The sequence below is a fragment of the Poeciliopsis prolifica genome, unplaced genomic scaffold (assembly GCF_027474105.1).
Source record: "Poeciliopsis prolifica strain line A6 unplaced genomic scaffold, Auburn_PproV2 SCAFFOLD038, whole genome shotgun sequence".
NCBI lineage: Eukaryota > Metazoa > Chordata > Actinopteri > Cyprinodontiformes > Poeciliidae > Poeciliopsis > Poeciliopsis prolifica.
Window position 1 is genome coordinate 3,043,919 of NW_026562413.1, and position 25,055 is coordinate 3,068,973.

Genomic DNA, 25,055 nt, shown 5'->3' on the forward strand with positions numbered 1-25,055 from the left:
TAACAGGACGACCCAAGGACAGACAAGCAGCTTCTCTGTCACATCCAGTCAGAGAACAAAGCCTAATGAAGGCTTAGTTGGTTTATCGAACACCAAGCATGTGTCGTTTTAAACACCCCACTGAATGTAACACTAAGTGTCGCTGTTTGAGGTTTTGCATGGCTTTACATCGTAAAGCCTGGCATTCCAAATACAATTTTACACATCTGTAGAAAATCATGCTTTAATTAACACATAGGAAGTATTTGTTCATTTTGATGCCATTGTTAGTCTCTCAAAGTGGTTTTGTCTTTAAACTTACAGTTTGTGTTTAGACATACAACTCAGGAAGTGAACACAATTACATTCCTGCTCAGAAATTGTTTACTTTCAATAGATGTTTGGAATAAATAGCTGGCAAATGTCTTTATCAGTCAACAGCACAACTCCAGCTAATCTTGTGGTATTTCACACCCAGTAGCTTCCAATTAAGTAATGTTATCCAGGGAGATGCTGCTGACAGTATCAATAACATCTATGTGACCTTCTGTTCCTCTTTCTGTTCCTCTCCCTACTTGAGTCTTATCTTCTTTTTTCTCTTCACTTCCTGAACTCACACACTCATTCCTTCCAGCTCTCAGCTGCATTGATGTCATTTTTAATTGTTTGTCACTGAACTTCTGCTTTGACCCTCAAATTATGCGAATTGGCTTTCTGTTTTTCACTGTTAGAGTCTTGGGCTAAGCGTCACCTAAATGTGTTAATTAGAAAGGTAATTGAGAATGCCCGGTATTGTGGTGACTCTGTGCAATAGCTTTCTGCTAATGTCTTGGCGAAATCTACAGTTCTCACCGATGACAAGATCAATATGTCCTTTTTTTTCTTTTCTTTTTATAGCAAAGACGTGTGGCAGTAATCTTCAGGGGCCATCAGGGACCTTTACATCTCCCAACTTTCCAATTCAATATGAGAGCAATGCCCAGTGTGTGTGGATAATTACAGCATCAAACCCAAATAAGGTAAGAACGCCATTATTTGTTTTGATTTAGTATATGAAGCAATAATAATTTAGCTCAGCTTTAGCTCAACCATAGCATATTTTGATTTCAAGGAAAACTTACCTTCTTATCTTTAAGGTGAACTTGATCAGAAACTTTAATGGTCCTTTTACATACGTCTTTGAACTTGAGCTTGCTTTTTCATGTAGTTCGGTTTTTCCAGTAATTGTGGGATTTTTTTTATTTTATTTTTTGCTGGTAAACCATCTAACTCTGGGTAATAAAATGAAGACTTAAAGAAAACAGGTTGAGCATTTGTATAAATAAGGTGTTATAATGCATCTTTTATGAATGATGATTGGTCAAACACTAAACATGTCATGTTTAGTATTTCACTAAAACACTAAACATGTTTAGTGTTTGACCTGTATAATTTGCATAATTTGACGCACCTCTTTCCAAAATTATTTAGGTCGACTGAAACAATTCCAAAGTTTTCTTGAGTGCCTATCTGGAACATTTTTGAAGATGGTACTACAGTCATTTATGGTAGCTGTGGGTTAAAGATAACATCTGTCACCAAAATGAGGTCTTCATGCCTACTGGCCAAGATAAGTGGGAGTCAAACTTGAGGAATATTAACTTGCATGAGGACCAATGACTGATCAAGATTGGAACCTCCATGAAATTTAGCGATGGGTGGATTCAATTTTAAGCATGTTTCTTAGAGCTAAGTAGGCTATGCCTTTAATAACTATCTAAAACACGATGCATTAAATTTAGTTTTAACTGAAATGAAAATCAGATCTTTTACAAAGTTAATTTTTACATTTTTTTTACTAAAGAGATTTAGGGTGATGGAGCAGCAAATGCTCAAAAGATATCGGTTTCTAACTCAGTGAGATCATTTAATCCCCACAAAGAAGCAGGGATGGGTTGAAAGCCAGATAGGTATCTGCCATTGGCCCTTTTCTCTCTCAGGAGATATCTGATTGGTATTCTGAGGCACATCCTTGTTTGACTCTAGCTCCCTTTGGCGACTGCACTGTCGTCAAGGGCAACACCTGCATCAGCATGATGGAGCTGTACTTACACATTTGCGCAAACACTCAAAACAATGCTGTATATGAGGGAGTATAAATCCATCTGCTTTCTTTCACCCTCTGAACAAAAAAAAAAAACAAAAAAAACACACATTTTTAGGGACTTTGCTTTTCACCAAAAAAGCTTCTCTTCTCTAATTCTTCCTCCCCTCCGAAACTCCCACACACAGCGCTCTCTGTCACTGCCCAAGGCCTCTGGTTTATGGCCTACAGCAATACATTCTGTCTTGAAGGCTATGCTGTGTATGTGACTGCTGAAGGCTACGTTACTAATGCCTCCCGCTCTGTTCGTGGTGTGTATGCATATATGCGTATGTGTCTGCAACTTACATACATACCGGTACATAAAATTAATGTATATGTATTTTAAATGGCAATGGACATAATGACATAAAATGAAGACCAAATAATCGTCAGCTACATCAGTGCATTATATCGTACTTTACCCACACGACCGTATGAAGAACTGGTATGTGACATACTGTATCATCTCCACATCATCCGCACCACTGAGTCCTATGCATGGCTTTTCTCACACATCATGTAGGCAGCAGGTCATGTGCTGTACTGAATCATACCCCATATGGAGTGAAGTTCATCTTGAATGTCATTTCTTCAAAGCAAAAGTTTATAGGGGTCTATATTTTTGGACAGCACTATATTTAAATGGGAATAACATCAAGTGTATGGTGGATAACATCTAAAGCACAAACTACACACAAGTAATGAAACGCTTTTACTAATTAGAAACATTGCAACTATTGTGTATTAAACCAAAGCGCTTTGTAATAGGATCTTGGAGAGAGCTAGAATGCTTTTAGTTGCACTTTTAGTTTGCACTGCAGCTACTACTGACTTAAGTACCAGGACCCCTGTTGTTATTATTTTGTTCAAGCCTCTTTTGCCAGTAGGATAGCAATTATAGCCTTTTCTCTACGTTTTCCTGGATAGACCGTCTTCCCTGCTGCGTATCCTCTTAGATCACAATATACATTTAAGAAGTTTCTGCGGAAAACTTTCTGGTAAACTAACAAAAAAAAACGTCCAACTGATTAACATTCCATTTAGTTAATTCTTATGATTTATTTCTTACCAGGATTTGAACATTTGTTGCAGCAAGACTTCAAACTTAGTTTGGACATGGAGTAAAAGATTCAAGATTTGGATTGGTCCCAGTTAGGCCATAAGATCTGACTTAGGGAGAAAGAAATTTGACTTGATTTATACTTGCCTCTCTAGAGCCAAGTCATAATTTGGAATTACCCCAATAAGACCTGAGACTTAAAGGGAAAAGACTACAGAGTTGCTCTGTAGTTTCCCCTTAAAAGTTCACTTGCTCTTTTTGGACTTGAACCCATCATTTGGAATTAAAAAATTATGTGAACATCTTGGGTTCAACAAGGAAAAGTAATTAGTGATATATTTCACTAAAATTAATGCTGCTCCTCATCTGAAAGCACACTCCATTCAGGTAATGAGAAAAATATTGATCATTCACAGTTGCCCTTTCTATTTTTTGGCTTAGACAATAAAAACATGATTACGACCATTTATAATTGAACAATAGTTGTGGGTTTTGCTACAATTGAGACTGAGATGGTTTTAGTGTGTATAACAACATAATTACTCATGTGTTAAAACTTAATCACAGCTCAAATGTTTGTGCAGAACAGGAAGTTGTTAGGTATGGAACCCAACAGGAAACAGAGGCATGATATGGTACAAAAAATAATTTAGTTTTTAACAAGCCAGGCTCATGTTGAGCAGGTGGCAGAAGACAAATACACAGTAGGAAACTGGCATGTAAACAACAGGTAAAAAGCAAGGAACACCTGCCAAAACTGAATAGGAGTGGGGACTATCTGGCATGCTTGCATTAAAAATCTGTTCTCAATTAGAACAATAAGGAAAGAATGAGGAGCAGCTTAGCAGACTGGAGGGTGGTCACTTGATGTTCAGTGGGGAGGGAAAGCCAACCAGATAAAAGTCTGAGGTTGATGAGAGGTGGACAGGGCTTCGCGCAAGTGGGATATAGTATGGAGAAATCTCAACTGATCATGTATCCAAAAGTAACTGCATTCAATTTTTTTTTATTTCAAATGCATCCTGCTATTTTGTCTCACTCTCCTTTTCTTTCATTATACGCTTTTTGATTATCCTTTTCTCTCTTTTTCAACTTGTACAGCCCTCTTCCCTCTGCACTCCCAGAGGCTCTGTCCTTAGAATTACCCAGATTCTTCATTAAAGAGCTCAGGCTGAAACCATTAAATTACTATAAAGAAAGACAGAAAGCAGGCAGGAGGCAGGATGCGAGTAAAGGGTGAAATCTGTTTTATACTGTTTTATGGATATGTCTCTGCCCATTGCACCTATTTACACACGTCTCGGTGTCTGCTTATACCCTAAAGATAAAAAGATGCAAAGTTTGGTAGCATATCCTTTTTTCCTCTATATGTCTTGGTAGCCTTATTTCTTCTTTTCCTCTCCTCCTCTGTCAATCTATTCCTCGGCTCCTTCCTTTGCAGGTTAAGTGTTAATGGAGTTCTATAGCTCTGTGATGTTATTGCTTCATTTAGTTTTGGCAGAATGAGCCTTTAGAGCCAATTCATTCTATCCTGTTCTCGTTTAACCTTGGGGAGAGTAGGACAGGGTGACCATTACTCGAATTTTCTTTTCCTTTCTGTTCCTTTTTTCCTTTTGTTTCTGTCTTCTGGTTGCTTCTCGTAATGTATTCCACTACGTTCCCCTTGATTTTACGTCTTATTTTGCTTCCTCCAAATCATTTTTGAAGCATACATGGTTTAAAGTGTTAACGAAAGGCCTTACTGATGCAAAAATTCTAGATGAAGCTTTTTGCATTAGTATTCATATATGTACTGGCTAGTACACAGTCATCCTGATCCATGCGGTAGTGTGTTTTGATAAAGGTGATTCGACCAGCTGCCCAGGGCTTCTTTTGGTGATGGAGATGCACCGCAGCTACAAAAAAAAAAGGAAAAGGGAAGGAGAAAATTCTTTCATTTGGACACAGGCCAAATTTTTCTTTGCTTACTTGCATACTGAGTCAATGAGGATTTGGCACCCTTGTGTGTGTAGTGTGTAAGCTCTGAAATAAAATGTGACTATGCATTAAGCATGGTTACTAAAGTTTGGCACTAAAATAGGGAGCTGTTTCACAAGACTCATCTGAAATAAAACTTTTGGGTAAGTATTAGAAAAATTAAGTGCTGAAAACTTTTTTAAAATAAAAATTCTAGGGAATTTGATCAAATTCTAGAGAATTTGATCAAATTGGAGCACAGTGACTTGGTTAGTCGCACCATGTGCAAAGGCCATATACTCATGCAGTTGTTGAGCGCTCTATGTATATTACTTCCCAAGCCGGGACTTTCAAGCTGAATCAGTAACCTTTTTAGGTCTATTAAAACTAATTCCTGCTATGATTTTCTTTAGATGTTATTCAACAGCGTTTTAGGTGCCACATTAATACATTTGTCATAAGCCAAATGTATTAATCTCATAGTTGCATACCAACTGTATCCAGTGGTGCCTTTTACCTCTGCGTCCTGCTCAAAGTTGCTATCCAGAACGAAGGAACCTGGTAGATTCAGCTCAGTAAAATAGAAGCAGCAGACGAAGCATGAAGCAGCGGTGGTTGTTAGCCATCAGTCTTCATCGCCTAAAGCCCAAGTCTCCTCACAATGACACATCTCGGCCAAAACACGATCAGTGGGAGCAAGGAGTTTGCTGTAAAGCTGTCACAGATGAACAGCTGTTCGACCACCCCTGACGATGTCCACTTTACATCGCTGGCTCTTTGACTCAGCAGACATTATATATATTCCTACGATAACAGTAATATTCAAGAAATCCCCACATTTTATAATGCTATGAGTAGGGAGGAGCCTCGCTCGCCTCATTTTCTGCACGACAGCCAAAGTAAGTTCTTTATCACACAGAAACTGATTGGCTTGGAGCCATACATGAGTAGCAAGATAGTATACAGCAGCCAATTAGGAAGAGAGATACCAAGGGGGTATTAGCAAGGTAGAATATGACACAAACATGACAAAAAAATCAAACTGAGAAATGGGTGCATAAACACCAGCCAATTAGGACAGCACTGACATATGAAGTATTCATTTTTACCTACCACACAAGAAGAAAAAGAAAGTTGACTTCAGTGCAGCATTTTCAGAGACAACTGTATATGCACACAAGGATTCTGTGAAAAGTAGTTAAACCCTAGCTGAGTTTAATGCTCTGTGAAAAGTGTCAGTGAGGCATAATTATGCAATGTAAAGGATGCACGCAAGGAGAAAACTTAACAGACTCTGCTTCATCTTCATTCAGTATGTGTGGACAAATAGCGCTGTAAATTACGGCGCCTTGGAAATATCGTCAAACCCCTTGCAATTTTTCACAAATGATTTACGCTACTGGCACAAATACTGGTGTATTTTGTGTGATAGACCTACATAAAATAGTACATAGTTAAAATGCCATAATTATGATTAAGAAGAATGTATGGTTTTTTTTGGGATAACAAAAATCTAATAAATATTTTCACTTGCATGATCAACTTTTATTTTGACATCCCTAAATAAAATTGAGGGGGACCAATTGCCTTCAGAAGTCACCCAATTAATAAAGAAGGTTGCATTCTTAGCATAAAGCAGCTTTTCTGTGAGGGTTCTTAAAGTTTGCCAGTTTGTCAGAGAAGCCACATGCGGCCAATCATGGAAGGAAAACTGTTTGAGGCTGCCAGAGAGTTGAGGCAGAGGTGGAGGTTTACCTTTCTGCAGAACAATGAACAATTCCCATTGAGAATTTGGGCAAGACTTGAAAGTTAATGTCTACCTTTCAATCAGTTTAAGCTTGATTTTTCAAAGAAGAATGGCCAAATAAGGAAGGAGGGGATCATAACTTAAAGATGAAGTGCAGCAGCTATCTTTCATTGCAATAAAATGGCTCTTAACATGTTAAGAGACTGAATCCAAATTCATGTTCATCCCACTGTTCGATAGCAATAATGCCTTTTATTTGACTATTGCATAACATTTTAAAAATGCATTGGCATTAAAGGCTGAAATGCAACAAAATGTGAAAATGTTTGAGGTATGAATACCATTGATGGGGATCTTGTTTTATGTTTGTTATGCAGATTTGTTTGTAATCACAAAGTCTGTTTCACTGCCCTTAATTAATTTCGCTCTCCTTTTTGGTAATAAAAGCACAAACTGTGTCAAGTTTGGGGCACTTCACATTAAGGGTTAGACAACAATGTGAAAACAATCCCCTGCAGTTGCCTTTTACGGAACTCTTGCTGTTTTAATAAAGTGTTGCTTAATGGATCTCAGAAGATTTCTGTTGGGTTTACTGTGTGAGTAATTTATAAGAAAGTTGTTTAAGTAGTATTAATGAGAAGGGATTGAGAAACAAAGTCTTTCCTTTTTAAAGTTCTTTATTTGGAATAAAACTACATCTACAGATTTACAGAACACTCTGCATTACTTAACTAAAGAAATGCAAAAATGCATGGAAATCACATTACTTTGTTGCTTTTAATCATTTGAACCGCTCTTTGATCTTGCATCCACTGAATAGTGACACATAAATTTAATGTTAGTCTGATTTATTTGTTCCAAAACCAATTGTATAACACCAAGTTATGTACAAGTTTCAGCCATCATGCCCTAAACTCTCTCTCACTGATGCCTATAAAGATTTGAAATCTCCAAAACTGAATCCTGCTTCAGTGCTGTTTCACATAGCCATGGACTGAAAGTGTGTGAGCAACGAAAGAAAAAATTAAGACATTTAAATTGAGACATTTAAACTTGTCTGCAGAGGACCATGTAAACAAGTTAAATGACTTCTGAGGAACAATTATATGGTTTGACAAATTGTCATTTGGCCTCAGTGACAAGACGTATGGAAACATGAAGGACTTACTGTTCTAAAAACTAAGAACTCAGAATCCTTCAACCTTGCCTGAAATCAATAAATAGGTGGTCGAAATCTGGACACAGTGAGATGTTCCAACAGGACAGAAATTTCAAATACATGTCAAACTGGTGTATAAAACACAATTACTACTGTGTAGCCTCAACCTCAACTCTCTTGGAAAATTTGTGGGATGTTCTTAAAGGTCAGAAATCCAACTGTTTGAGGTGGACAGTGGGGAGAGTTGGTGCCTCGTATACGTAGGGTTAGACCTCAACTCAGCCGTTCTGAGTTTGACTCCTCTTCTTGGTTCCTTTGCCGCATGTCTTTCCCCGCCTTCTCTCTTCTGATTTCCTATCAAAGTAATAAGTGACCCTTATTACCACAAGGGCTGCAAAAAAAAAAAAAAAGAAATCCAACAATTTTAAATCAGCTGCACCAATTCTTACAAGAACTATAGTGAAATATCCTCCTAAAAAATCCGCCATTCACATTTTTGTGCCTGTGATCAAAGTGAGGAACATTCATATAAATATTTTTAAAGGTTTACACATATAGATGTGTAAGCTTGTTGACAAAATCTGAACTTGAATTTGTGCACTTTTTTTTAAGTTACTGAAGTACAAAAAATGACTGTTCAAATGCATTACTGAAAGTCAAACATTTATTTAATATTCATATCTATGAATATTAAATGTTTTGTATAGACATGTCACAATACAAAAGAATTTAAAGAAATAACTTTCTGTTTAAAACTCAGTTATTTTTCACATATTGCTGTAGATGATTGCAACTCTTATAGCCGTAACTGAAAGGTCAGCTGTAAAGCGCCTGCTGCCTCTGGTGTTTTATATTCCATGGATTTTCAGTGGTTATTTATCAGTATCCCATATGGGTTGTTGCGATTTCCAATCTGCCTACACTGGGCTCAGATTTTTGCTAAATGACATCTATGTACACTTAGATGAGTCAAAATTTCTTGATTCCAGCCAGATTATTAAAGGTCAGCTGTAGCACCATAGCTTTCTTACACTGTTATTGCAAGATATGAACTACACGAGTGGAACACAGTGTGGAGTTGAAGCTTTTGAAATAATATATTAAAGGATATAGACAGAAACACTGTGCAACTCTCCAGGGCTTTGTTTCATTCTCTGGTGCATAAAATAAAACTAAAGTCTACAAGTTGCATTTTGACAAGCCCTAATGATTTAGTAAGACTTTCTGCACAAAAATCCCACACAACATATGCTTCTGTGCAAGTGGACTTGTAAATTTGAGCATAAGTCAAAAAGGTAATGGCTTGTTTATGCATTTACCAATTAATACAACAACATTAATGAACAAACAAGGGTAGAAGGAAAGAGTTGAACTGGTATGGAAAACATAATCACAATAACTACACCTCCAGAGGACACTTTTGGCTTAACTTTAAAGTAATATTTCAGTTACTGATAAATTTCTTGTTACATTTAGATATGTCAATTTATGTCCAGAATATGCCACCAAACCATTTAAATAAATCCTAACATCAGTATAAAGTAAATTAATATAGTTCAAAAGTCAAACTTGAACTAAATATGCAGTCATTACTCACAGATTGACATGCTTTGAACACTTAGTTCTAAAATGTTTGCTAAGTTTCAGAATGCTTAATCATTACTCAAGACCAATACAAAATGATATATAATTTTGAAGTTCTTTGTTTATATAATGGACTATGCAAGTAATAGAGATTGTCATCCATCAAACGGTCTCTTAGCCAGGGAGGGCAAGGCATAAACAGCAATTTTTAGCTTTATGTTTTTGGTAAGTTGAGTGGAAGGGCAAATTTGGTAGAAAATGTGCACAACAACTTGAGGGTTCACAATTGTATGGCTATGGCTGTCATTCATAGCCACCACACACAGATGTATTCAGGTTATGAGCCAAAATGGTCACATTCCTTGCATGAAGCCGCTCCTGAACCAGCAACATCAGAAGCTTACTTACCTAAGATAATAAGTAAAAAGACTCTACTGCAGTCTGGAGGAAAAGTGGAGCTTGCAACAACCTGTCAGAAGTTTAGTGTGACGTTTCCATGTTTAGTGACTTTCAAAGAGCTTTGCCTTCTACTGGTATTGGTTCACACTATATTCTCTCAAGTCCAAGTTCTCGACGCAGCCATCAGTGGAAGTTTTAGAGGATGTCATGTTTCCCCCATGGATAAACTGGATATATTTAATTTATTTTCCAGCAGAATCTGTCACCTGCCCACACTTCAAAAAGTATCAGTACTGTTCTTCATTATCATTCAAACTCTCCTGACCCAAACCCCACACAGAGTCTAAGAAGTATTGTTGAGATATAGATGTTAGAAACTAAAGCCAACAGTTTGTCAAGCTGAAGGTACACATGCTGTCATCTAGGGGAGGACATTTGGTACCAGCATGTTGTCTAGAGAATGTTTATCACTAAGGTTTTTGTAGAGATGGACCTGTGTGTTTATGACTTCTTTAGGTGTAAGGCTCTTGTAGTGCTCCTGAGATAAAACATTTCATTCTGATCTTCACCCTTACTTAACGATCAAGTTTCCTTTGATTTGACATCTTAATCTCTATGTAGATCTACTTTTAGATCTACTGTCCTATGAAGGCAAAATCTGCTGAGACCACAAATAGAAAACTGACGAAGGAAATAAAAACAGGAAAATGGAAACCAATCAGGCAACCTTTCCAAAAATAAGCAAAGTAAATGAGCACATATTGGAGAGTGAATTGTTTTTTATTTGTGCTTTTTTTTTTTTTTTTTTTTTTTAAGTAGAGCAACTTCAGCAGATTGGTGCACGTAAATTAACAGAAAAGTGCTTAGACAAAATCTAAGGAAGATAATTAGCATTTCGATTAATAATAGATAAATAAAAAGGACACTGAAATGCTTGTCAAAAATAAATTCAGTGCTCAGTGTTAGCATTACAGAAATAAAAGGAACCCGTATAATGTTTTTTTAGATTTTTTTGAGGTCCAGCCTCAGAATATTGAATCAGGAAATCTGAAATAAGGCAAAGGGAAGGAGGAGGTAAAGGAGGTTTTAATCTTCCCTGAGGCCCAGGTCAAAATTCAAGTTTGAAATATTCTCAACCTCTACTCTCAGAGCATCAAAGATGTTCTCATTATTCCCCCACATTGCTCTTTTCCTCTGTCCTCCCAATTCCATCTGCCTCCATCTTCTTCCTTTCGCTTCGTCAAATCTCTCACCATTCTCTCTTCTCTTCTGCCAAATGTGTTTCTCTCTGGTCTTAGATGAAACTAGAAGTGTGGTTTAATAATTTCTGATCAGACTTTTGAGCTGTGTGCTGTTTCTCACAGCTCTGACTGCTGAACATAGGTGCTTCTCTTCAATCTTTATAAAGAAATTCACATGACACATCTTTGGGCGTTTGAGACAGATGCACATTATATGACAGGGAACTCATGTTAACCTGTGGAATTAGAAAAATAATGAGCACAGTTTTTCCTGAGACATTGACATTGTAGTTTAAATTAGTATGTTTTAGTCAGATGAGTTTTTATGTTTCATTCTGACCAAAGTCATGGACCTGATTTTACAAGCAGATGAAACACTGCTTATTCTGGAAATAATTCTCAGAATCAGTCAAAACAATAGATTAAGAAGTGGCACTGATGTAATAATACAATTAAAATGACATGGAACGCTGGGACAACTACATTTTTCAGATTTGCGGGTTTAAATGTTGTGGGTATCTTCTGCTATTGTGTAGAAACATGACTCAGACAACAAAGCAATCAACCTCAAAACCGATGGATCTGATGTACTATGACAATAATTGGAAGTTCGAGTGTAGCTTTTAAAATCACATTAGAAATGCCTCTTTCAGAGCTTTATATTTATGAAATGTCTAGACGTGTTGGGGAAGAATAGTCGTCTGGTGAATAGGTGGCTCAACTTTCCCCAACACGAGACAGCAAGGGGTCTTTGAAATAGGAACATAATAGGTTTGTGTGAGAATGGGTGAATGCTACTTTGCAAAAGTGCATTGAATGGTCAACAAAATAAAAAAATATATAAAAAATACCTGTAAAGATGACTTTATTTGCTTTATTTCTTTGAACTAAAATTTGAATGCATTTATTTTTTTTTGTCTTAGGTGATTCAAATCAACTTTGAGGAGTTTGACCTGGAGATAGCTTATGACACTCTGACTATAGGAGATGGAGGAGAGGTGGGAGATCCTACAACTATACTTCAGGTGTAAGTATTATGTCATCCTCTTAATATGATGTAATTTTCTTGGCTTAATATTATTCATTTCACTTTTTGTGCTATTTTTTTAAAGTAGTCTTAATTAAAGATTTTAATTTTAATTACTTAAGTTGCTCAGTTTTTTGGCAACTTGATTCATGGAACATGTGTGATTCTTTTTTTTAAAGATTATTCATAAATGCATAAAAAGTAACTTGATTTTGACTGTTCAATGACTTTGGAGAAGTTTTAAACTGTATATCTTTATTGCATTAGTTTTAAACAGCACTGTAAGTTCACTCAAAATGCTTAAATGTGTTAAAGTGTTATTCATATCTTTGAGTTCCAGTATAGTATGTTCAAGCTATTTATTCACACTCCAAACATCACTTGAGAACCTGATTGAAGTGATGAAAATTGTACTTTTTATAATGGTAATTATGATGACAGCAATTTAATAGTGATGCATTTTGTGCTCTAGCTTATCAGGCAGCTTTGTGCCTGACCTGATTGTCAGCATGACCCACCAAATGTGGCTCCACCTCCAGTCAGATGAGAGCGTTGGATCTATAGGATTTAAGATCAACTACAAAGGTAAGGAATGAACATGCATTTGTGTGAGCATTTGTTTTGCTATTGTTTCTTTTCTATTACTGCATACTAACATGGTCTTTTTTATAACTAGACATCATGTTATATACATTCTGATCAAGATATGCTCCAATCCAGATTTCTGGGGTTCAAATACTGATCTCTTTTCCCATATAGAATCTTGCCCAGATACAATTAGTGTTGTATTTATTTATGTTGTTTAAAGCTGATTTGAGTAAACCTTAGGCACAATTAACTACGGTTAAGATAAAAATGATTATACTTCTGACAGATTTAAATTTAAAGTAATCTTTTAATTTTATTAGCATGTTTCTTCTAACTGGTGGATAGCCAGTTTGAAGAAACTGGCAAATGTTAGCATGGAGTAGGCTAACACTTTGGGTGAATGTAAAGAGGTATCCCCAACCTAAAAGACTTGGAGCTCATCTTTAAAGATAAATTATTAAACATCAGTGGAAACATATAAAGTCTGCTCTGCCGATTTGTTATTGATTGTTTACGAAGGCATAAATAATTCTCAATAAAAACAGATGCATATTTTTCTCTTCAAACAGTTTTTTTTGTTGTTGTTTAATCCTTTGAGAGATAACTTTTTGAGTGAATGGAATACATTTTCTAAATCCAAATTTGCCAGCGTATCTGTAAGTTTAGGCTTACCTGCCACCATGAATGTGATTCTGAAATCTGTCTTTTTGGGATCAGTTTGTGATTTCATTTCTTGTTTGACCTGAAAGGTGAAACAGCTGCGTTCAGTTAAACACAAAATATGTTTCATGCTTTTATGCCTAGATAAATTATTTATTTCTGAATTCCCATTGAATGAGAGCTGTGACCTCTTTTGATCAGGCAGTCAAAGTGAGTTTTTGGTTTGTTGGATGATGTGGATTTAAAAAAAAAAAATAAAGCTTTATTCTTAAAATCAACTGGGAACAAAGTATTTATCCTCAATGTCAACTTGTCCTTTAAAGTACTAAAAATATTAACCTTTTCTGAATCTCTTGTTTGATAGATGGGTCGTTTGATCACATTCCATGAAACATGGGAAAGAGCTCTGCTGCACAAAAGAACTTTGTTTGCCACAGATTTAGATGTCATCATCTGTGGATTTATACATGCAGACAAAAATAGTTGGTACTCTTCTGCTAACGACCAAAAAGCCTGCAAAGACAGACAGGCAGACAGACAATGTATGTATCGCAAGTAACATTTTATATATCCAAGTAGCACATAAATCATCAGCATAAAAAAATAGAAACTCTACATGCATCCATTCTGACATTTTCTAAGTAGCATATAATAACATGAACACACAACCTATTTACATTCAATGTTAAAATAATCAAAGAAAAAGAGAAATAATTCCTCCATTATCCAGTAACTTAGCCCAACTGCTTGGTTGATCGATTTGAATTCAATTGGGCGTAACACAAAGAAACTCCTCGGGCGTCATCTCTGAGGCAGTAACTGCAATCAAATTCCACAATTGAACAATAATTTCTTGTTTTCATCAGTTAATTTTCAGTACGAAAAACAATTTTGTCAACATCTTTATGTCATAAAAAGGAAATGACTCGGTCACAATGCAATCACTTTCAAACAAAATTTTATGAAGGAGTGTCAGATACAATTCTTCTCTTTTACCATTGTTGTCCAAGAGATAATGATAATTATAGAGTTCATTAGTAAATGTGACTTGTGCCTCCTGAAAGAAAGAAAAAACAGGTCAACGCCTCTATTGTCCAAACTGGAGTAAAATCATAACCAAAAATACCTCAACAAAATAAATGAGATCACAAAACCAAACAAATAACTTCTCTGATCAAAAGGAACAACAGTCTATAAGTTTTAACCTACTCATAAAGAGCAAAGCAGTCTCCCTCCTCTCAAAGAAGTAAAGACAGGAAAAAAATACCATCTGTTTCAGTGGAATGAAAAACATAACACACTCCTTTCTGGCCATGAACAACCTTCCCATCCCCATCTCCACCCTGTCATGCACACACCCTAAACTAAAATCAGATCAAGCATGATTGCAAGAAAATATTCTCAATATTATTAAAATAAAGATTATGTTGACATTTTTTTGTCCCACTAAAGAAGCATATAACATAATAAATAGATATTAAAGGACCAATTTGTTTCAGAGCTCCACAGTATTTATATCTTCTTTTTGTTTCTTTTTGTTTATGCAGTGCCTCACATAACTTTTCGTACACCTTAAAAAATACTCACTTCATCACTTTGCAGCCGCAAGTGTTTTTGTGACATTTTAAGTCAGACAGTACAGCAGTTCACTCAGAGGTTGTTGTTTTTTTTCCCCCTCATTCTGTCAGTTCCCCAGTTATTTTTTGAAAAGTTAAAAAAGAATTATTTGCACACTGGGTAAAACAACAAGATGTGCAATTGGTATTCTAATTGTAATTTCTTCACAGTGTCTCCTTTATATGACTGTTAGTCACAGAGCAGACATTGGCTCACTCTCACCTCTGAAATTAACAGAAAATGTTAAAATTTCTCACACAAACTCAGATGGTGTGAAAGGAAAAATAAAACAAAAACTAGGTCTTCCTGAATCACTCGCCATTACCTCACTTTGTCTCACATCATTGTGGGTGTCCATTCTAATTGCAAAAATATTTCTTCAGCCGTTTCATTTCGCACAAATTATTTAAAAGTGATCCCCTTAATCTATAGTCACCCACACAGAATCATGTCACAGCAGGCAGTGGGGGGGGGAGAAGGAAGCTTTCAAATTGAGGAGGAGGAATTGTCGAGTCAGAGAGCTGGTGAGACAAATGCCTGGTGTTGGCAGCTGTAATTCTCTCAAACTCCTGCTGTCTGTGCATCAAAATGAAGCTGGAAAACATCTACTTTCAGCTTGATGCCTGTATTAAAATTCAGTAGTTTCCTGAAAAGAATAACATTGAACTATGGAACTAAAAGTTGCCATGTATATTAATCTGCCAGCATTTTCTCAGATAATCTGCATGTTCTGCCAGGCCACAAGAGACAAAGAGAGTGATGAGAAATACTTTTAGTATTATCTTTAATGCTGAGGTACAAACATAATTTTTTTTGTGTGTGTGTGTAAAACTTTGCGAGTTCCATAAAAATGGTTAAATATATAAAAGAAGAGATGAAACAAAATTAAATTACAAAACCTGCCTTACCACTTACACATATACTATCTAGAGCTCTGTTCAATACATCAGTCTTGCTTTGGGTCTCTTTCTTCTTTGCCTCATCAATGTTCTTATTTTATTCATTTGCTTGGTCACCATGATCTTACCTTTTCATTCCCTTTGTCGTTTGACTGAACTGAACCAAGACTTACACAAGGCAGATGTCCCCCTTTTAATACTCTGACATTAATGAATTTGAGCATGACTTTTGTCTATGTTGCACCATAGACAAAAGTGCAACATTTTGTCTATGTTGCACTTTTTCTTTTGAAAACTATTTTTTCAAAAGACATAGTTGATCCAGAGATAAAAACTGAGGAAAAACAATGCCAGCGTTGTTTGAGGGTTTTTTTTTATTTATTTATTTAATGTTTATTTACTCAATTTATTTAGTGAAGGTTTGTCTGAAGTGTGCAGCAAGCACATTTCAACTCTGTTACTAGCTTGACAGTGAAATATTTTTATGTTGAAGTTCTTTTGCTACAACTTTACAAGGGTGATAGCTCCCGAGTGAAGAGGTATTAAAGCACTTTTGAAACCTTATTCTACTCAGTGTTCAGTAGAACATTTACATTATTTATTTATTTTTCTTTTCAAATTGTCTTTACATGTTGGATCAATGACTTTGAGTCAGCTTTTAATATTGCTTTTAATTATTTGGAGCTTTTATATGCAACATGTTCATAAATTATACCTATTAGATTTTTGTTGAATTATCAGTTTTCAGTATCCCAGTGCACAGAAATGTAATCCATACAGAGTATCTGAATATGCATTGAACAATTAGCCAATGAATAATGGTAACCTTCTCACTTATACCCAAATACTGGTAAAAGTTCTATCAACAGTCAGTGCAAGATAAATGTGTTTGTCCCACAGTGGCTGGCTTCATCACCCATAAGATTTACTATGAAGGTGGGTAGTTTTGTGAGATGTATGTATTTTTTCTTGGCAAATATGGGGGAGCAAAGGGGGCAGACAAGCTTGTTAGATGTGTATGGGATTGTGCTGCTAAAGCTACATCCTTGGGCCTTGGTTATGAAATATAAACATTATCAGCAGCCTTGCTGCCAAATCACCTGCACATAGTACAGTGTTTGTGTGTTTCTATATGAGTGCATGTGTGTTGGACAGCTCTTCCATCTGTGAGCCAACGAAGCACTACCAACAAGTCACTCACCTCTTTCCCTCCTAACATTCGCCCTCCGTTCCCCTGACTCTCTCTGTGAGTCTCATTTTTCCTCATTAGACATCTGTCTATCCACCATCCTCTTGTAGCCTTCCTGTCGGTCAGGTTCTCTCTAATGGAGTGGGTTTTTTTGTTCCACATCTCTCCCCCTTTTCTGTCTCTCTCGCTTTCACATTGTCTCTTTCAGAAATTTCTTATCCTTAGTGTTGTTTGTCAGATGACCTCCATGGCATTTTTTTTGCTCTTTTGAACTTGTTTGGTCTTTATCTGTCTCTGTGATTCTGCGTTTCTCACAGTCTTTGCATTTGTCTGTTTTTTGTGTCATCATTCATTTATTATTAAAGCCAAGGCCACCAAGGAGCCTTTTGACTCAACCCCCTTTGCCCGACTTACAAATCTAACAAAGTCCACACACATGCACCCAATTCATTTAATTTATAACAGTGTTATTACTTTTGGTCTTCAACTTATTGAAGACCTGAATTGGCATCCTTTTCCACTTCTCCAACTTCAACTATTATTTATTTTAACCTCAAATTGTATTTTTTAAATAATACATTCAAGCTGTACTCTATCATTTGAGGGATGCATTGTTTGAATATGAAAATATTTGCAAATGGTCAGAGGTGAGAAAAATTGGCTCCTTAACTACCATATTGAATTATGAAGACAAATAGCCATAAAAATATATAAACAACAAATATACTACAACCTATTCTACCAATAGACACGTGGACCAATAGATGATTATTAATAATTTTTATGACCTGTGACTGCATCAAAACAACTATGAACAACATCCTGCTGAGACACTGATCTCTCACATAACCACTTTTCCTTTCACTAGACTAAGAGTAGATTGTAGAAAATTACTTCATGTTATCTGTTGTGAAATTGGGTACCTCCTGTCACCAAATATGGTGCAAAAGTAGAAACCAGCAAGGAGGTAATTTTCCCAGTATTGAGTCAAACCGGGTTCTTAAAATCTGCACATAAAGTAGGTGGGTGGTTACCTTTGTGACAAACTGAATCTTGACATTTTTTCATAAAGCCAGATTTATACAAATGAGTTGTCCTGTCAAAGGACTTTCACATCTGAGCTGTGGATCTCTCTGTACCTCCAGAATTGTTATGGGTCGTTGGCTGCTTCTCTTGTTCATGCTTTTCCTGCCTGACATGTCAGTTTAGGTGAACTGCCCTGTACCAGTAAATTTTTGCCTTACCATTTCCATTTAAATTGTTTCATGCTGTATTATAGGTTTATTATTTCCCTTTTAACAATGTTTTAGAAAACATTGAACAATTTAATATTTGATTAGTTTTCCCCTGGTCTGCTTCGGCACCTCAGCTGAGGAGACAAAAATAACCAGGTGCAAATAGCCTCTTATTATTAGTTTAAGATGTGCCAAAATAGCCATCGGCCATGCATTATGCAAATTCTTTTTATGGTAATGTTGTTATGTGAATAAAGAAAAGGCATGCTTTAGGCATTTCAGCTAAATGGTTTATGTGGGGAAGGGTAAGTCCCTTTTGTGTGATCTGTGGACTTTCTGACATTGTCCACAGTTTTCAACTGTAAAGAAAAAAAATACAACCTGAGGGGTAGAGGGAAAACAAACAAATCATTTATCAACTTTTTAAAATGAGGAAAAAAATATGTATTTTATTAATACATAAAAACATAACTCTTGTGATGATGGTAAACCTGAATCCTTATTTTACTTTAGGTAAACACCAAGAATTTGCCATAAACCAAAAAATAAAAAAAGCTAAAATGAAATTTGGATGCTCTACATTTGTTAGCTAATCTTAAACACCCAGTGATCAAAACAGCCATAGGGAGATTTCTACTACTTTTTGCCAATGTTCTTGGAAAGTAAGCCCACCTCCTAATGGCTGTTATTTACGGTCATATTTCCTTTAACACCAGATAGAATTTATGATAGATTCTGTTTTGGAGAACTGGCCATGTCATACTGCAACAAAGATTTCCCAACATTCACACAAGCAGCTCTATGCTTTGCAGTGAAGAAACTAGTTTTCTGGAATGTTATGTTTGCTTGGTTTAAGGCAAGCATTCCCTCTGCTTAAGTCTCTAAATAACTCAGATTAGACTAATATGTTCAGAAAACATTGTTCTGGGGATAATGGACTTTGTGTTTTTCTTAGAGCACAGGTTTCCTTTTTGTACACCTTTCTTCAAAGTTATGCTTGTACAGTATACTTCTGATTATAAAGGTTAATACATATATTAAAAATAAGAACCTTCTGTACATCTTGTATTAGAATTTCGGGAGACTTTTAGCATCTCACGGTCTGTTCTCTGGATGAACTTGCGTGGGTGGCTAGATCTGACATTATTCCCTATCATTTTGAAAGTCTTTGACTTTTTACCTATTTAAATTTTTTGTTGCTTTGTTTCTTCAAAATATTCCAACTGTGTGTAAGTGCACCTGAATTAAACTGAAAGCTGGCACAAGAACTCTTGGTACTAAATTATCTAGACTTGTAGCTTTCAGATAATACTTTTTTCACAAAATTAGTCACATAAAGGAGTTAACTTTGCTAATTCTATTCTCAGCAATAAAACAAATACATTTAGAGGCTTGGTGTGTGGCCAGCACCAATTGTAGCTCCTCTTTGTGTGATCAGTGATTTAATCCCTCAGGACCTACAACCATATTCCATACTCACCACCTTATCTTGCGTGGTAGAGTTTAAGTGCTTCACCAGTGTGGAGATTTTTAGAACTCCACCACTGCTTTCTATAATTCAAAGGTAACAGCTGCCAGTTGGATTGATGTAGAAATGAATGTTAGGAGAAAACCCACTGCTCCATTTTGGAGTACTAGATAATTCCTGCCATTTGAAACAGACACAGGTGCACATTTGCCCTCACTCATCCACTACTCACTGACGCATTGTTTTGACAAGGGATGTGGCCATTAAAGACACCTCAGATTGATTGGACTGCCAGGGAGGCAGCGGTGTGTGATGAATCTTTTAAGATGCCAGACACGAGGTCTGTGAAACAAGATATAAGGACCATCAGTCAGAAATTGTCCTAGCTAGATTATATAGTTCCTTTATTACATTCATTAAAAATGAGTGGCTGATGAGTGAGATTTGCAGAAGTAGATGTTGAAACCAGTAGCAGTGGATAAATTAAAACCCAGTTGGCAGAAACATGACGCCATGCATGATTACTTTCATGTACCTTTTAATTGTTATAACCATAATAAAACACCTACTGTCCTAATATTTGCACAAATTGTGAGTTTCACCATCTTTTGCTGTAATGAATCATTGGCCTTAGTTTTAGAATTTTCCATTCTTCATTCTAAGATTATTTTATCATTTGACTAACACTATTGTTGGAGACTATTAAGAGCAGCATATTCATCAATGGGCTTCATAGAAGTCAGTGTGAAATGGTATATGTACTTACTTCATACAAAATATATTGATCTAATACTTCCTTCTCATAAACATTAGAGGTTGACAGGTTAAACTCATCATTTGAGTCTCACTTGTTTTCTCACTGAACACAGTGTGCTGCAAGTGCATGTTGAATCAGAATTACATGATAATTTATTTAGTATTTTAACCTATTCATATTTAGCTTTTAAGAACTAAGAAAAGCTGTGTTGCAGCAGATTAAATTGAATTCCCATTTCATTTTTTTGATGCATCTACTAATTTGATCTTCACATTGTCATATTGCTAAATAGGCAGTATGAATAAATACAGTTTGAAATTATGTATTGTGTTCCTACTAAAGACATATTTTCTTAATACAAAATCTTAATGTTTTGAGAACCAGTAGGCATTCATGTTGCTCAAATAACATTTTGAGGTTAAAAACGATGTACTACTGAGCCTTGTCCAAAAGTTTATTTTAAATCGGAGAAAATAAGTATGAATATGGAGGAAGGCACTTGTATGTAAAACCAAATAGGGCACATTTTTAAAAGAATTGTGCCTCAGTTACAGCACTTAATTTAAGGAGCTATCTTGACAATGAGCTGAAATATTTAAAACTCTGGAGAGATTAAAATTTATGTTGAATTGAATTCGTTTTCAGTCAGATACAGTTTAAGTGTTTATTTGTAACTGCAAATCACAAACACAAGCTCCTTTTACTCTGTGAATAGATTCTATTTAAACAAGCTAATGTATAAAAATATTGCTTCAGCCATTTTCATCACTTTGGGATTATCTTTGATAATTGAATTGTATTTTTTTTTCCTTTTTTTTATTGCAAATGACCAAAATAAATGAATAAATTATGAAGAACAATCCAATATTAAACATATTAGAAGTTATTTGGCTGGACTTAATCTTTTTTGGTTATCCGTGTATTACAGTACTGTGTGCAGTTTCTTCAGTAGCTGGTAATCCCATATAGATTTAGTTTTTCTGGAAAACAATAACCAGCCTAAGAATTAAGGCAGTCAAAATTAATTTCTAATTGAACTGGACTCAATCTTGTAAAGTGTTAACTAGCTGCTGTTAAGTAAATAAAGACTTCTTATTGAGATGGTTACTTTAGCATACAAGCAGCCCTAAAGATTTTTAAATGACTTGATTGGCAACATTTTTTCATTTCAGATGTCTGGACTGCATGTGATTGCCACAGGTTCAGATTTGTGAAACTTTCTCTTCAGCTGTGAAAGTACAATTGGTTTCCTCCCAAAATCTCTTCCCATCTTATTCTCATGAACTCAGTTTTTAATTCATTGACCCATTTTGTGAATTGACTGTATCGTTACAACCCTACTAAGCATATGTACTTAAAGTTTTAAACTTTAAAGAAAAGGGGCACATTAAAGGTTGTATACATAGGTTATTGACTACATTGTTCAGAATAGTTCCTAGTCTACTGCCTGGCTGATAATGTTACAATGGTAATTGTAATGGTATTAAACTTCTTCATTTTTTAATTTATTTTTAGACCACAATAATACTTGTATTTCTGATTTTAAATCAATGTCCTACACACACCTAAACATACATCTTTCCTTAAACATTGATCTTTTCCTTATCTTAATAATCTGATTATTTACAGTTGATTGGTGTAACTCAAGTGTCCATGACATTCCATTTCATTTTGGTCTGCATATGACAAATCAAATGTATTTACAGCTTATTGTTATTCCCCAATTTGCTAACACTTGTGTTGGAAATATATTTCACTATGCAATTCAAAGAGACTATATTTTGTATTTTTTAGAGCACAAATTTATTGAAAAAATGGTTCAGATTTAAGTATTTATTCAAGTTTTGGAGCTGATTTATGCAGAAGATTGTATTATAGATTCACAACATCAGTCTATGCAGACAGGTAATAATTATTAGAGTTTTCAGCCAAAGTTAGCAGTTTCACTTTATTCTTCTAAGTAGTAAACAAGTGTGATTGATGAGTTAGTTCAAACACAGCATTATTCTTTTGGTTTGTTGCTTATGTACCAATTTAAGGCGATATAACATTATTCAATTGGTATAATATTTATCTGTTTAAATTGATTCAAATAAAGTCTCAATTTTCTTGATATTCTACTTACTGTATTAGTAATGGCCGGATCTCACTTTTGATTACTTCGTGATGCAATTTTATAGGATGAAAACATGCCAAGATAAATTTTTAATACCCTCCTGACCTCTGGCTCAAAGATTTTACATTGTGGGTATATAACTGTGCTGAAAGAGAGCGAGACAACAATGCACTATTTGGCTTGCTTTGTTAACTTCCTGTCTCCTTGAATTTGTGCATTCATCCATACTTCCATTTTTAAGTTTGCTATTGTGGTTGTCTACTCTCTTATGTCTTCTGACATAGTTTCTGAATCACTCATTCCTTTTTCTTTGCTCTTACTTTGAACTTTTTCTTCATATGCGTTCTTGTTTTTTGTATATTTTCTTTTGCCTGACTCTTTGTCCTTGTTCATCTCTTTTATTTTGCTTCACTTGGAGGGGAGTTGAATGGAAAAATGAAAATAAAAAAAAAGTTTCAGAGAAATGTAACAGACTTGCATACAGTTTTGTTTTATTTTATGTCCTATGTAATCATAAGAAACTAAATATCTCCATTATCAATATTTTGATATTTTGCAAATAATATCTTACATCTGCATATTACATAATATCAGATATTTTAGGATTGGAGTAGTGATGTGGCAAAAAATACTGCTAGCAAAACAGTGACCAATTTAACTTTATGTAGATAAGAGTTTAGCAGGAAATAGCAAACTAAATATTTTCCCATGGTTGTCAACATTTATCCACCATTATCCAATTTTCTAGATCAGCATCTGAGCTTTCCAAGTTTAATTATAAACTTGGGAAGTTTTAGAAGTCAATTACAGGTGGAAAAACAAACTGGAATGCTTCCTAAACTCAAAATGTTCAATTAGAAAAGTCACTAGCTAAATTATAATAACTAAATAAAGCCCCTCTGCTTTTTTGTATCTTTATCATTTTAGTCGATCTTTTTATTTATCCTCAAAAAAAGTTTAGGGATGAAAAGACTATCACTGCAGATGTCCAAAATGCTGACGGGGAATAGTTTAGTTACCTTAACAAAAAAAATGTTGAGTACAGATTCTCATTTGCATAGGCTTGCCAACAAAACAAGGAATAGTTTATTTTATGAATGCTGATATATCACATAAACTGTTTTTCTGCTGGTTAACGACAGAATGGATTATAATCGTAAACAACTGTTGTAAAAGCGCATTACATTCACAGACATGCCCATCAAATTGTTATCTCAGGTTATGAAGATTCAGTAGGCTTTTTTCATGTACGTTTTCTAATGCAAATCTAATTTTATTCTCCTTGTCCTTAGTCTTGCGTGGCTTTTATTATACAACACAAAACATTTCATGAAATACAAAAGCATGAAATATTAATTCACTACGTGACAATAGATGTGGTTCAGATGTATGGTGTATAACCTTGGAAGTGGGACAAAGGGCACAAAAATAGCTGGTTGCTTCCTTCTGAGCGTGCTTACATATGCGTGTGCTCCAGAGGGCGACCTGTGAAAGGCGGCACTTAATCACAGCAGCGTATGCACAGTTTCATTTTCCACACATCAATTATTGACTTGTATAATATTCTGGATGTTCAGTAGCACTGTATCACCAAATTTGCCATTTACTCATTGAAAACCCTGTGCTATAATGGCACCATTACTCCCATTGCAAATTAAAAAATACACATCGCGTATTCCAAATGCATATGGCATTTGGTAACTAGGGAGATAAATGAAATGGACAGTGATTTACCAGGCAATGTTGTCCCTATTTTGTACATACAAGATGCCATTTTCAGTGGTAATGAATAATTTGAAAAGCTCATTGAGAGGAAACACCAGATGGTTTAGAGCTCATTAGGCTCTTTGTGTTTACTTTAAGCTGAGGCGATATTTGAAAAATACGGCTTTAACCTTTCCTAAGTAGAGTCTTGGCAAGGTTTAATTGGTTTACTTTCTTGCTTTGCTATTACATTGTGCACTTAGGGCTAGATGTACATCCACATTTGTTTGGTTCAGTGTTTCATGACATGTTTTTAGATTGGTGAAGGAAGCAACTGTTTCATACCAGTTGGAGAAAAAAAATGGGAAGAGTGCCCTCGAGATATGGGTACTGCTGTTCTCTCGCCTGCCCCTTCTGCACAGTATCTGACATGACATGTACACTGTGAAACCCTCTGACGATGCTTCAATTTCAGGCTTAATACATGCTCCTACACCACAGTTTGGGAAGATTTTTTAATATTTTTTCCCATTAGAAAGGACCTT

The 25,055-nt window shown here is 35.5% G+C and overlaps 1 protein-coding gene across 1 annotated transcript in view; it reads left to right on the forward strand.

The window, feature by feature from the left end:
* The window catches only part of csmd3b (CUB and Sushi multiple domains 3b), a 356,525-nt gene that overhangs the window by 225,542 nt on the left and 105,928 nt on the right, over positions 1 to 25,055 (forward strand). The window contains exons 10-12 of the mRNA XM_055053697.1: positions 877 to 998; positions 12,174 to 12,277; positions 12,750 to 12,862. Of these exons, the coding sequence (XP_054909672.1) occupies positions 877 to 998; positions 12,174 to 12,277; positions 12,750 to 12,862 (339 nt within the window). The remainder of the gene's footprint in view (positions 1 to 876; positions 999 to 12,173; positions 12,278 to 12,749; positions 12,863 to 25,055) is intronic.